The sequence below is a fragment of the Salvelinus namaycush genome, chromosome 8 (genome assembly GCF_016432855.1).
Source record: "Salvelinus namaycush isolate Seneca chromosome 8, SaNama_1.0, whole genome shotgun sequence".
In the NCBI taxonomy this organism is placed as follows: domain Eukaryota; kingdom Metazoa; phylum Chordata; class Actinopteri; order Salmoniformes; family Salmonidae; genus Salvelinus; species Salvelinus namaycush.
The window spans coordinates 23,135,758-23,147,208 of record NC_052314.1 but is presented as its reverse complement, the minus strand read 5'-3'; the positions used below and the strand labels follow the sequence as shown (position 1 = coordinate 23,147,208).

General features: G+C 44.1%; 1 protein-coding gene across 3 annotated transcripts; it reads left to right on the top strand.

The window, feature by feature from the left end:
* The first annotated feature begins 1,417 nt into the window (after positions 1 to 1,417).
* On the top strand, positions 1,418 to 10,961 carry LOC120052526 (paired amphipathic helix protein Sin3b-like). Of its 3 annotated transcripts, none has more exons than XM_038999489.1 (19): positions 1,418 to 1,908; positions 2,967 to 3,073; positions 3,295 to 3,448; positions 3,702 to 4,061; positions 4,236 to 4,388; positions 4,489 to 4,611; positions 4,700 to 4,789; positions 4,901 to 5,019; positions 5,200 to 5,413; positions 5,836 to 5,952; positions 6,106 to 6,344; positions 6,454 to 6,637; positions 6,753 to 7,470; positions 7,635 to 7,804; positions 7,964 to 8,137; positions 8,362 to 8,454; positions 9,126 to 9,220; positions 9,549 to 9,747; positions 10,025 to 10,961. In XM_038999489.1, exons 1-19 carry the CDS (start codon positions 1,780 to 1,782, stop codon positions 10,253 to 10,255), a joined length of 3,669 nt encoding a protein of 1,222 aa, XP_038855417.1. In that variant the 5' UTR covers positions 1,418 to 1,779; the 3' UTR covers positions 10,256 to 10,961. The 3 variants fall into 3 exon arrangements, with proteins under 3 accessions (XP_038855417.1, XP_038855418.1, XP_038855420.1); XM_038999490.1 differs by having other exon boundaries at positions 1,419 to 1,908; positions 3,702 to 4,040; XM_038999492.1 differs by lacking the exons at positions 1,418 to 1,908; positions 2,967 to 3,073; positions 3,295 to 3,448; ... (3 more) ...; positions 4,700 to 4,789; positions 4,901 to 5,019 and having other exon boundaries at positions 5,342 to 5,441.
* The last annotated feature ends 490 nt before the right edge of the window (positions 10,962 to 11,451 follow it).

Sequence of the window (11,451 nt, the reverse complement as noted above, 5' to 3'; positions counted from 1 at the left end):
GAAGTGCATACAGAAGTGGTTTGTTGAGCTCGGTGTGGAAGAACTTGACTGGCCTGCACAGAGCCCTGACCTCAACTCCATCAAACACCTTTGGGATGAATTTGAACGCTGACTGCGAGCCATGCCTAATTGGCCAACATCAGTGCCCAATCTAACTAATGCTCTTGTGGCTGAATGGAAGCAAGTCCCCGCAGCAATGTTCCAACATCTACTGGAAAGCATTCCCAGAAGAGAGGAGGCTGTTAGAAAAAAGGGTGGGACCAACTCTATTAATGCCCATGATTTTGGAATGAGATGTTCGACGAGCAGGTGTCCACATACTTTTCGCTGTGCCGTGTATATCACAAGTAAATTGCTGTTGTCTTTATGCCATTAAATCAACTTTGCCTGCACTTGATCTTTTTCTTAATGAGTTTGACGGTTAACCTCAATCACAAATGTAATCCTATTTGAACAAGACCGTTACGTTAGTAGTTATCCATATCATCAATACATACACAAAAGTAAATAGAGTAGATTGTTGAAATAAATGAGCTTGTTATTCCATAAATAGGACCACTTTGTCCATGGTATGGGTTTGCTCAATCTGGATGGTTGGAGTTGTATGAATACATCTAAAATAAAATTGTATTCATCAGGTACACACAACAGGTATAGTTTGTGCAGCGAAATGCTTGTCTGCTACTTCCCTTAACTTCACAGTGCAATAAAAAAAATAAAAAAAAGTAATAGAGTATGCATAGCTGATTTGTACAGAATATATACAGTATAGAGTATGAATGTGCTATGCCAAGTATGACTGTATTTACAAATAAAGTATCTAATACAAATATCCTGTGTGTATTGTAGTAGGCCACTAGCTATATTCAGGTCTTGGTCTTCTGTGTGATGCGCATTGTTGGCACGCCCATTACTTTCCCTCCCGGTTGATTCTGTGCTGGTGAGTGGCAGGCCGTCAAATTCTGTGCTCACATCTCAAACTATGCAAATAAACGCTTTGCCATTCGTAAAAATATTCAAGTTCTGCGTGCAACGTGTATACACTTGTGTAAAAAGATTTCCTCCAGTCAGTGTGAAAATTGAACAAGGACTGTACTGTTGTAGTGAGGTAAGGAGGATGGAGAAAAATCCATACTTTGCTCGTGAAGCTCCACCCGTTTCTCCATGCGTCTGCGCATTGGAATTTCTCTGATCGACTGTGCTTCCGGACAAAGATGGTGGATAAATAAAGAGTTTTTACTCAGGCCGTTTGCCTTTGAAAGAAATGATCGGTTCCGGTCGGCTTAACGGGGTGGTTCTTCCATAGTCAACAATGCAATAGCAGCAGTGTCTGCTCGGTTTAGTTCCTTGACGGTAATGTATCCAGAAAAAATGAGAGAGTGGGGTGTCTCGCTTCTTCTTCCGTCTCTGCTTCCGGACGCCAAGACTGGCTGTACAGCTGCCGCCGAATTTAAAGAGACAGGCAATAGTTTATTTAAAATATAATCAGCAACCATTGTCTCAAAGCTTTTTTTCAGAGGCTTCACTCTGACAGCGTACCAGCAGTAGTTACTTGTTGGACCGATAATGGCTTTTAATCAAAGTCGCATCGAGTCGTAGCTTATTCCCATCATTGTTACTTGGCTGGATTTTCCTTATTTTGTTTGCTGGCTAACGTTCTCTACTAGCTAGCTAGCCAACTAAGCGTTGCTAGCTAGCTTCCTGACGAAGGCAAGATTTTTGTCGGCTAGCCAACAACCAGATACCAAAGCGTATAATCAACCAAGTAGTAGTGGCTGTATGTCTGTTACTATCTCCGGGACCATGGCGAAAATTCAGGCACACAACACGAAGCAAATAAACCAAATTCAAGACAAGGCCTATGTTGTACAAAAGCAAGTGCAACAACAGCACTTTCAAAAACTGAAGGTAAGAGACGGGAACAAAAAGGGAAAAGTCTTCCCCAGAACCATTTTGTGTTCGTCAGATATTGTCTTTCTCTTCATGCTCAGGAGTTAACGTTTGCTAGCTAGTTAATCATAAAGGTGTTCTGAATAGAATGTCGCATGAACAGTACTTTAGTGTAGGTTAACTAACGCCAGATAACTTGGATTCTTCAATTGCGTTAGACACGATTTTAAAAATCATTCATTGGGTCATCCAGATACAGCACAGTATAACATATATAGCTATGTTAGTTGCTTTGGCTGGTTAGTTAGCTACTTTCCATTGTTGGATAACTTTGGGCATCTGAAGTTCCTTGTTCACATTTTCTGCCCGCAATGCCAGAAAAAAAGTCACATTTAAGTTGTCTAGAATGGGGTGGTGTTTGTTGGCACAAAATGGGAGACCTGTCTTTAAATACGCGCTATTGCTTGCTAGCTAGTTTGTAATCCGACAACTAACTAACGTTAGCCAACATACAGTAACGTTACTCGTTAGATAACTTGCCAGCTAGTTCATGAGTAGGGTTTTCTCAATACGCCATGCTAACGTTAGCTATTGTATTGTTTATTCGTATTGCTGATTTTAAAGTCGATGATCATATGCCGCACAGAACCATCGGTTTTGTTAGCTAGCTAACGTTAACCATGCAGTTTAACTACGTTTTCCTTGTTGACCAGATTTTAGCTACAATGCGTCCAAGGTGTTCCGATGTGATATAGCTAACACAGCCCCCAAAAAATGTAATATCTTGCTCAGCCAAGTTATTAACTGCTTATTGTTTGCAGTGTAACTACAAATAGTGGTAGGGAGTTGGATGGGTAGCTAAATGAGTTATGGTGAAGACATCATACCATAAATTGTTCAGCTAATGACTTCATTGAGGAGCAACATAACTCATTTGCCCCTGTTTGTTAGCATTCTTGTTGATTATCGGTCTTTAACCTGGACCCCTTAATATCTAGCATCTTATGGAAATAAAAAAAAAACATTTTTATATGCTGAGTTTATATTTGGTTTCACACCATTATCTTTACCTTAAGGTTGAAGATGCCCTATCATACCTGGACCAAGTGAAAATACGATTTGGGAATGACCCTGGAATATACAACAAATTTCTTGACATAATGAAAGAATTCAAATCACAAAGGTATAGCATTTCTGTTTGCCATTTCTTGATACATATATTTTTTTGTACTATTGAAGTTACTTAAATTATGTTGAGAAGCAGATTTTCATATATACATTTTTTTATACTGTTGAAGTTACTCTTAAGAAAATCTGCTTCCCAATATAATTTAATGCCATCTCGTTTAAGGTCACTTCCTCTGTCCCTATGAAATTTGCCTAAAATCTTTCTCTCCTTCATAGCATTGACACACCGGGTGTTATAAACCGTGTGTCTCAGCTCTTCCACGGGCACCCGGACCTCGTCTTAGGATTCAATGCCTTCCTGCCCCCGGGGTATCGGATAGAGATTCCCAAGAATGGCGTGGTTTTCCTTCAGTCCCCATTCTCTTCCCAGGTGGGTCCCTCTAAATGTGTATTGATTTGGTTTGCATAAAACTCTAATACTGGCTGCCTATGCACAACATTTGTAACCCAATTTTATTCATCAACCATTATACCAAGTATTGGTAGTAGGCCTATATATAAGTGGAGTTTGCCACAACCTTTCCACCATAGCAGACCAAAATGGTCACACATGAAGGTGCTCTTATGATGGATGTTGTGAAGTTAATTTATGTTAATAATAAGTGCCACTTTTTCTTTGGTAGGTGTCCCCAGGTCAGGGGAAGAGTATGGCAAGCCCTGCTGTGAGTGCCACAGGCTCATCTGTTGCTGAAGTTGGGTCTGCCCAAAGTGAAGCTGTGGCATCGCCTGAAAGCATCTACTCATCCTCGGGGCCCCCAGAGCCTCCCAGTAGACTGTCCTTGCCACTCCCCAGCAGAGAGAGCCCATCCCAGCCACAGTCCTCCTCAGTGTCCCCCCCTGCCTCAGAGCCCAGCCCAGTAGAATTTGACAGTGCAATCAGCTATGTCAACAAAATCAAAAACCGCTTCCTAGACCATCCAGAGATCTACAGATCCTTCCTTGAGATACTACACACTTACCAGGTACACTGTGTCATCAATATGGTAATTGATTTGTTTTTCTGTCAATTGAAAACAATATATTAGTTTGATATAAAGTGAAGTCTGCTTAAAGTTAAGTTGTTTGCTAGCATCAAGGCTACTTTAAATTGTAGCAGATTAGTGTGTATCATATCATGGTTTCTCCGATGGAATAATTGTCTGTTTTTGTCTTTTCAGAAGGAGCAGCTTGAGGTCAAGGAGAGCCGGGGTCATGGTAGTAGTGGAATGACAGAGGATGAAGTTTTCTCAAAAGTGGCCAGCCTCTTCAAAGGCCAAGAGGACTTACTGGCTGAGTTTGGACAGTTCTTACCAGATGCTAAGAGATCACTGGTCAGTATTTTCCCCTTTCTGAGAGCATCCTGCCCATGGTAATTTTCTGTGATCAGTTCACTTTCAGTGCAATTTGCGTTTCTATATTGTGTCCTTTCAGTTCACTGGCAGCTCCCTGACTGGGAAAGACCATCTGAAGAGGGCAGAGGATGAGGACATGAGCAAACAGAGCAAGAAGAGACCCAGGCCCATGCTGCTGCCTCACATGACACCACTGCTCAAGGTCTGGACTTAATCACACATTTATACACATCACCATTTTCCTAGAAGACCTATACTGTATGTGATTGGTTATGTTTTTTTGTTTTTAGAAAAAGATGAAGTTTTCATGCTCCAAAGACCAGTCCTTTGCCTCAGTTGGGAAGCATGGAGTCTTGCGGGAGTTCACATTTTTTGACAAGGTAATGCCCAGGTGTCCGCGTTGGAATTATTCCATAATGTGTTTTGGCTGTGACAAATATCATGAAAGCCTTGGTCACCAATGACGATAATAATGTTTTGATTTGTTGCAGCTTCGCCGTTTCTTCAAGAGTCGGGAGGTATACGAGAACTTCCTCCGCTGTATTGCTTTGTTTAACCAGGAAGTGGTTTCGGGAGCAGAGCTGCTGCAGCTTGTCACTCCCTTTCTGGGGTAAGTGGATCGTGGGAGCTTGCATTGGACCATGGGAGGTTTCAGAGAGAACAGTCACTGATGTCTTTCTCAGTAAATAAATGCATAATGATATTATTGTATTGTATGAAGGGCAGTATGTTTTGCCAAGTCTCCTCTTGAGCCATTCATTAATTTCAACATGTTCATTATTTCCTCCAGGAAGTTTCCAGAGCTATATACCCAGTTCAAGTCTTTTCTGGGGGACAAAGAGCTCTCTCATTCAGTGTCTGGCCTGTCAGACCGATACATGGAAGGAGGTGGGGGCAGGGAGGTCGACTATGCCTCTTGCAAGCGCCTGGGATCCAGCTACAGAGCACTACCCAAGACTTACCAGCAGCCCAAGTGCAGCGGTCGCACTGCTATCTGCAAAGAGGTGCTCATAAATGAAAGGAGTTTTGTGTGTATGTGTGTATATATTTGCCATTCCAGCACCTCTGATTTCTATTTCAAGTTTTTAGCCCTTTTTTGAGTCTAGTAGGAGACACTACAAAGTTGTAACTATTGCTCCAATAGCTGTGAATCTACTTTTTTTTTGCATGTTTTGCTTGAGCTGCAGCATGCCAGAGCCTTGTGATTTTCCACATTTATTCAGAGTTAAACTTAGCTAATGCTTATTCAGTGCTTTTATCTTGGTATCTTTATCAGGAGGTTGAGGATGGGGTAATTATTGAAGATCAATCAGAATTGAGTGTCCTTTTTTTGTTTTTCGCCCATCAACAACTTCTGGTTTGCATCAATGATAATGTTCTCAGTTGTGTGGAAAATTAAAGTAAAACCAAAATTGTGTATTTCCAGGTGCTGAATGACACCTGGGTTTCTTTCCCCTCGTGGTCGGAGGACTCTACGTTTGTGAGCTCAAAGAAAACCCCATACGAGGAGCAGCTTCATCGCTGTGAGGACGAAAGGTTTGAGGTAAGTAAGCCGAGATATCAGAAGTACTACTACAGCCACCAACTACATGCAAACAGACTATTCTCCCTTATCTACCCAGAGCGTCACTGCGGAATCACCTTTGAGGACCTTGTTCCAGAAACATCTTCTCAGTTATTTTCCTGTTTCCTCCAGTTGGATGTGGTCCTAGAGACTAACCTGGCCACCATCCGGGTCCTGGAGAGCGTTCAGAAGAAGCTGTCCCGTCTGTCGCCTGAGGACCAGGATCGCTTCCGTCTGGACGATTGTCTGGGAGGCACATCTGAGGTCATCCAGCGGCGAGCCATCTACCGTATCTACGGCGACAAGGCCCCTGAGATTATAGAGGGGCTGAAGAGGAGCCCTGCTACTGCCGTGCCTGTGGTGCTCAAGAGGTCAGGGTACACACACGTACACATGCAGAGATTTGACCCAAATTACTTGACCAATGTCAATCTCTCTGTGTGTGTTAATTCTTCGATGTCCTCTCTGCTGTGTCTGTAGATTGAAAGCGAAGGAGGAGGAGTGGAGAGAAGCCCAGCAGGGCTTCAACAAGATCTGGAGGGAGCAGTATGAGAAGGCCTACCTAAAGTCCCTGGACCACCAGGGGGTCAACTTCAAGCAGAATGACATGAAGGCCCTTCGATCCAAGAGCCTGCTCAATGAGATTGAAAGTGTTTATGATGAGGTGAGTACTCCGACTCAATCTACTTCCTTTATAGTCGCCCGACCGATCCATCAAAGGTTCTTTAGAAAGAAGATGTTCTCCTGTGTTGTCTAACCTGTGCGTTTGTCCCCCTCAGCGTCAGGAGCAGAGCACAGAGGAGGGAGGCGTGGTCCAGCAGGGGCGTGACGGGAGCAGCGCGCCAGCGGTCAGCGATCCCCACATGGTGTTCACCTACGAGGACAAGCAGATCCTGGAGGATGCCGCCTCTCTAATCATCTACCACGTCAAACGCCAGCCCACCATCCACAAGGACGACAAGGACCACATCAAGCGCATCATCCAGCACTTTGTCCCCGACCTCTTCTTCTCCCGCCGGGGCGAGCTCAGCGAGACGGAGGAGTGGACGGACGAGGAGGTGGAGGAGAGAGGAGACCGGGGAGGAGGCTGTGGCGGTATACCAGGAGCCGTAGCAACATCGGGCAGTCAGCAACATCAACCTCAACATCAGCAGCTGAACGGGGAGTCGAGGCGGCGGCGCTGCGCCTCTCCTCAGACAGTGGAGCTTGGTGTAGCCTCGTCCCATAGCCTGGCTCCAGAGGGAGGGGAGAAGGTGGACCTGAGAGACCCTGAGGCAGAGCACCAGAAGGAGCTGGACGGAGTCTACAACCTGTTCTTCGTCAACAACAACTGGTACTTCTTCCTGCGGCTTCACCAGACCCTGTGCCAGCGGCTGCTGAGGGTGTACCGGCAGGCGGAGAGGCAACTGCTGGAGCACCGGGCAGAGCAGAACCGTGAGAGGCTTCTGATGGCCGAGGGCCGCGACCTGGCCATGGAGCTCCGCCTCAAACAGCCCAGTATGAACCTCTCAGATCTAACGTCCTTCATATTTAGTAGCCTGCATTTGTTTGTGTGTCTGTGTACAGGAGAGAACATTAGGCTCAAGTTTGCCATGTTTTTTGAGAGGGAAGTTCTGTAGCTAGCTAGTGTCTGTTCAATGACCTGTGAACTTGCTCTACAGGTGAGGTAGAACTGGAGGAGTACTATCCAGCGTTCCTGGATATGGTGCGCAGTCTTCTGGATGGGAACCTGGAGTCCACACAGTATGAGGACACATTGCGGGAGATGTTTACCATCCATGCCTACATTGGCTTCACCATCGACAAGCTCATCCAGAACATCATTAGACAGGTCAGTGGTGTCTCTCTACTTGCCAGTTTTCATTAATAATCTACAGAACCAGATGCATATCCGTTAACTACCTATTCATTCTTTACCTCAAGAATATAGCGATCCTGAAGTGTTTGATTGTTCTCAGAATGCATGTAATTTCTTTCTCTCTTCCTGCAGCTGCAGCACCTGGTGAGTGACGAGGTGTGTCTGCAGGTGGCTGAGCTGTACCTGGCCGAGAGGAAGAGGGGCGCGGCGGGGGCTAACCTGTCGTCCCAGTGTGTGAGAACAGCCTGGGAGACCAGCTACCAGTGGAAGTCGGAGAGGGTAATGGCCGAGGAGAACTGCTTTAAGGTAACGGCCTGCCCTGGGGGGGACAAACGCTGAGCCTTGTATATTTGAAGAGATTTTCTATTGAATTCGGTTTTGGGGGGTGTATATTTTACTTGGTTGAAACAGGATGGTTTTGCTCATAGTTGGTAGGAGTTCAGCTGCTGCTTATTGTAATAGAGAATTTGTGCATTCTGAAACCGTCGTGTTGATCATTGATGTTTAATGGGATGGGAATTATTTTGTAGGTAATGTTCATTCAGAACCAAGGCCAGGTGACCTTGACCATTGAGCTGCTGGACACAGAGGAGGCCCAGGCTGATGATCCATTGGATGTACAGGTAAAGAATCCTACGGACAGTCGCACTGTTAGCACCTTTAGAATGTCATAGTGTTCCCTTTTGGACATGAACATAGACTGGCCTTGTATGGCAACCTGCTGTGCCCTAAGGTAGTGGTATTCAAAGTCGGGGTTGGGAACGGCAGTGGGGTCGCCCCCCCCCCCCCCCCATTTTTGTTGTTGTTGACTGGATGTCTCAATAGGTCTTCAGTAGCTGGAACCAAAAAGTAAGAATACAGATCATTGTATGGGACAATATACAAACGTTTTTGAGAAGGATCATTTAAAAAATAAAATGTGATAAAGTACATTTATTGGTTTATTTTGATGAGAGATTAAAATGTAATAAATTGAAGGTTATTTCTTGATGTTAAAATATACAGATTTTAAGGATGTCAATCTTTTTTTGGTGGGGTCGTGAGAAATGATTGCAAAAAAGTGGGGTCCCCTGAAATTCTAGTGGAAAAAATTGGGGTCCACGCTAAATAGTATAAATAACACTGCCCTAAAGCAGGGTTTCCCAAACTCCCCCCTGGGTGCACATTTTGGTTTTTGCCCTAGTACTACACAGCTGATTCAAATAACCAACTCATCAAGCTTTGCTTATGATTGAGTTTATGGCCTTCTGTAATTGCATTGTTTTGATATTGACACATGTCTCTCCCTGTCCAGTGCCTGTCCAGCTACATGGAACAGTTTGTAGGGACAGAGTCAACGCTTTGCTCACAGAACGAAGGCTACTTTTTCAAACCGGTATTTTTGCCCAGGTAAGTGAGAGATTCACGCAATTAACTTTGGTTGTGATGTCCATATATTGACCATCATATGATGCCACCTGAATTCCTGAGACGTTACACGGCAATCCTGTTTTTTTCACATTTTGTAATTTCACTGTCTTAACTAATGACTGTCAAAAGCACTGCAGTGCAGATAGATCGTTTCTGCTTGCCATAACAGCCAAGCACAAAATTAGTCCTAGCATAGGCTCTGATTTGAATATTACTGTACTTTGCTTCACTGTGGTCCTCTGTCTGAACCACAGTATTTTCCGTCTGATATACTCTGACTGTCCCCTGTGTGTGTGTGTGTGTGTAGGAACCTGAGGCACTTCAGACGCTGGCAGGTGCGGCAGGTGGAAGCGATGCGCTGCAGACGGGAGTGGCACAGGCAGCTGGGAGTGGAGAGTGCTGGCAGCCTGGACTGCCGCTTTAAACTCAACACCCACAAGATGGTGTTCGTCATGAACTCTGAGGACTACATGTACCGCCGGGGAGCGCTGGTCAAAGCAAGGAAGGTAGCTTCAACCAATTTATGTCTGGGATTGCATGTGTGTGAGTTGAAGAGAAGTTAAGGTGGGCATTGAACTAGAGAAGGGACAATATTTATATAAAGGTATTTATAGTTATAGCTGCTTCCAACATGTTTGAAGTGTTATGTCTTGTTTTGGCATCAGTTAGACATTGTCATGGCACTCGTCATCCAGTGCTTCCACTGTGGAATGTTGTCCCTATTAAGGCACTGTCTGTTTGTCTGACAGTGACTGACTCTTCCCCTCTGTCTCTCTCCCCCAGTCCCAGCACAGGGTTGCTGTGAACCAGCACGAGCGGTTTGACAAGTGGCACCAGGGCTGGCTGGTGGAGCACGTGACCCCGGCGGCCGAGCGCTCGGTCCACGACTGGCTGATAGGCGAGGAGGAGGAGGACATGATTCCGTGCAAGACCACCTGCCTCAACACACAGGTCAAAGGCCTGCCTGTCAACAGATACCAGGTGCATTACAGTAGGAAACCCCCCTCTCCGTAGAGGCCACACACACTCACTACACACACATGGAGAGAGACTGAGAGACAGGGGCATCCTGGGGGAATCCAGCACGGAACACAGGAGATCTTCACCTGACTCACCCACGTTGCTTCTCTGTTCACACAGTCCGCAGTGCAAGCAGAGGGACGGGAGATTAAAATCATTGAGTTTGTTTCAGAAATGTGAATGTCTCTTTTTATAAGTCCGTTGTAGTTTTTAGCTTCTGAAGCCAGAGGGCCTTTGTTTGTTTGTATATGTTTATACTGAAGTACTGGGAGAAATGGTTAGAAAAAATGTGTCATACTCATGTCTTTTGTACAGTAAGCTCAACTTAAGTAATTGCATTACTGTATGTGCATATACAACTGTACACATTTTATATATGCATTTACATGAATACGATGAATGAAATGTAACATTTTACATGGATCTAAGTGTTTGCTGGCAGCCAATTCTTGACATTCTTTTTTTCGGGTCATTTTCTTTTTGTCTTGTGACTAATCTAAAAATGGATGATTGCCAGGGTGACGAGTGCTCACAATTAATTCAATTGTGCTACTTTTACGGAACATTTGGAATTATGTATCATATTCATGATTTCATCATTTTGCATACTACAATAAACAAAATCAGTGTTAAAAAAGAATGTATAACATTTATCCTGTCAGTTATCATGAAAATAAACAACCTAGTTGTGAATTCTTAAACAGCCTGGAAAAGCCTGGTCTTTTCTTTCATTTGATTGTGTTGGGCTGAAGAACTTAAGGTATGGGAGTGCAACATTGCATCTGTACTTTCCTTCCAAAGAACTTGCAAACAAAATTCCTCACCTGAGTATGTTTATGTTCAATATTAGGAGATCTCGGTACAGACAAGTCTTTTTTTAAAATTATTATTATGGAATTGAACAAATAAAAAAGCCAGAGCCAGGGTGACAGTTTTAAAAATTAACGTGGTTTATAAAACCCAGATATGACAGGATAACCAAAGTGTATACAGAAATACAAATGAGACCATTGTAGTACACCGTTATACACAACATTTACAAACTACTCCGTCAAAGGGGCATTGTAAGACGTTTCCTTTGTCTCTTTAAAACACAAGCACATCTGATCTATCGTTTTTCATAATGTAATCAAAGTACATCTATAGACACCGTTACAGTCTTTCACTTTTAGAAAGAAAGGGTACAACAT

Coding starts and splice junctions, on each gene's coding strand:
- LOC120052526 (XM_038999489.1), top strand. CDS start 1,780: ATGTCTGTTACTATCTCCGGGACCATGGCGAAAATTCAGGCACACAAC. Junction 4,612..4,699: donor ACATGACACCACTGCTCAAG/GTCTGGACTTAA, acceptor TTTTGTTTTTAG/AAAAAGATGAAGTTTTCATG. Junction 8,455..9,125: donor ATGATCCATTGGATGTACAG/GTAAAGAATCCT, acceptor CTCCCTGTCCAG/TGCCTGTCCAGCTACATGGA.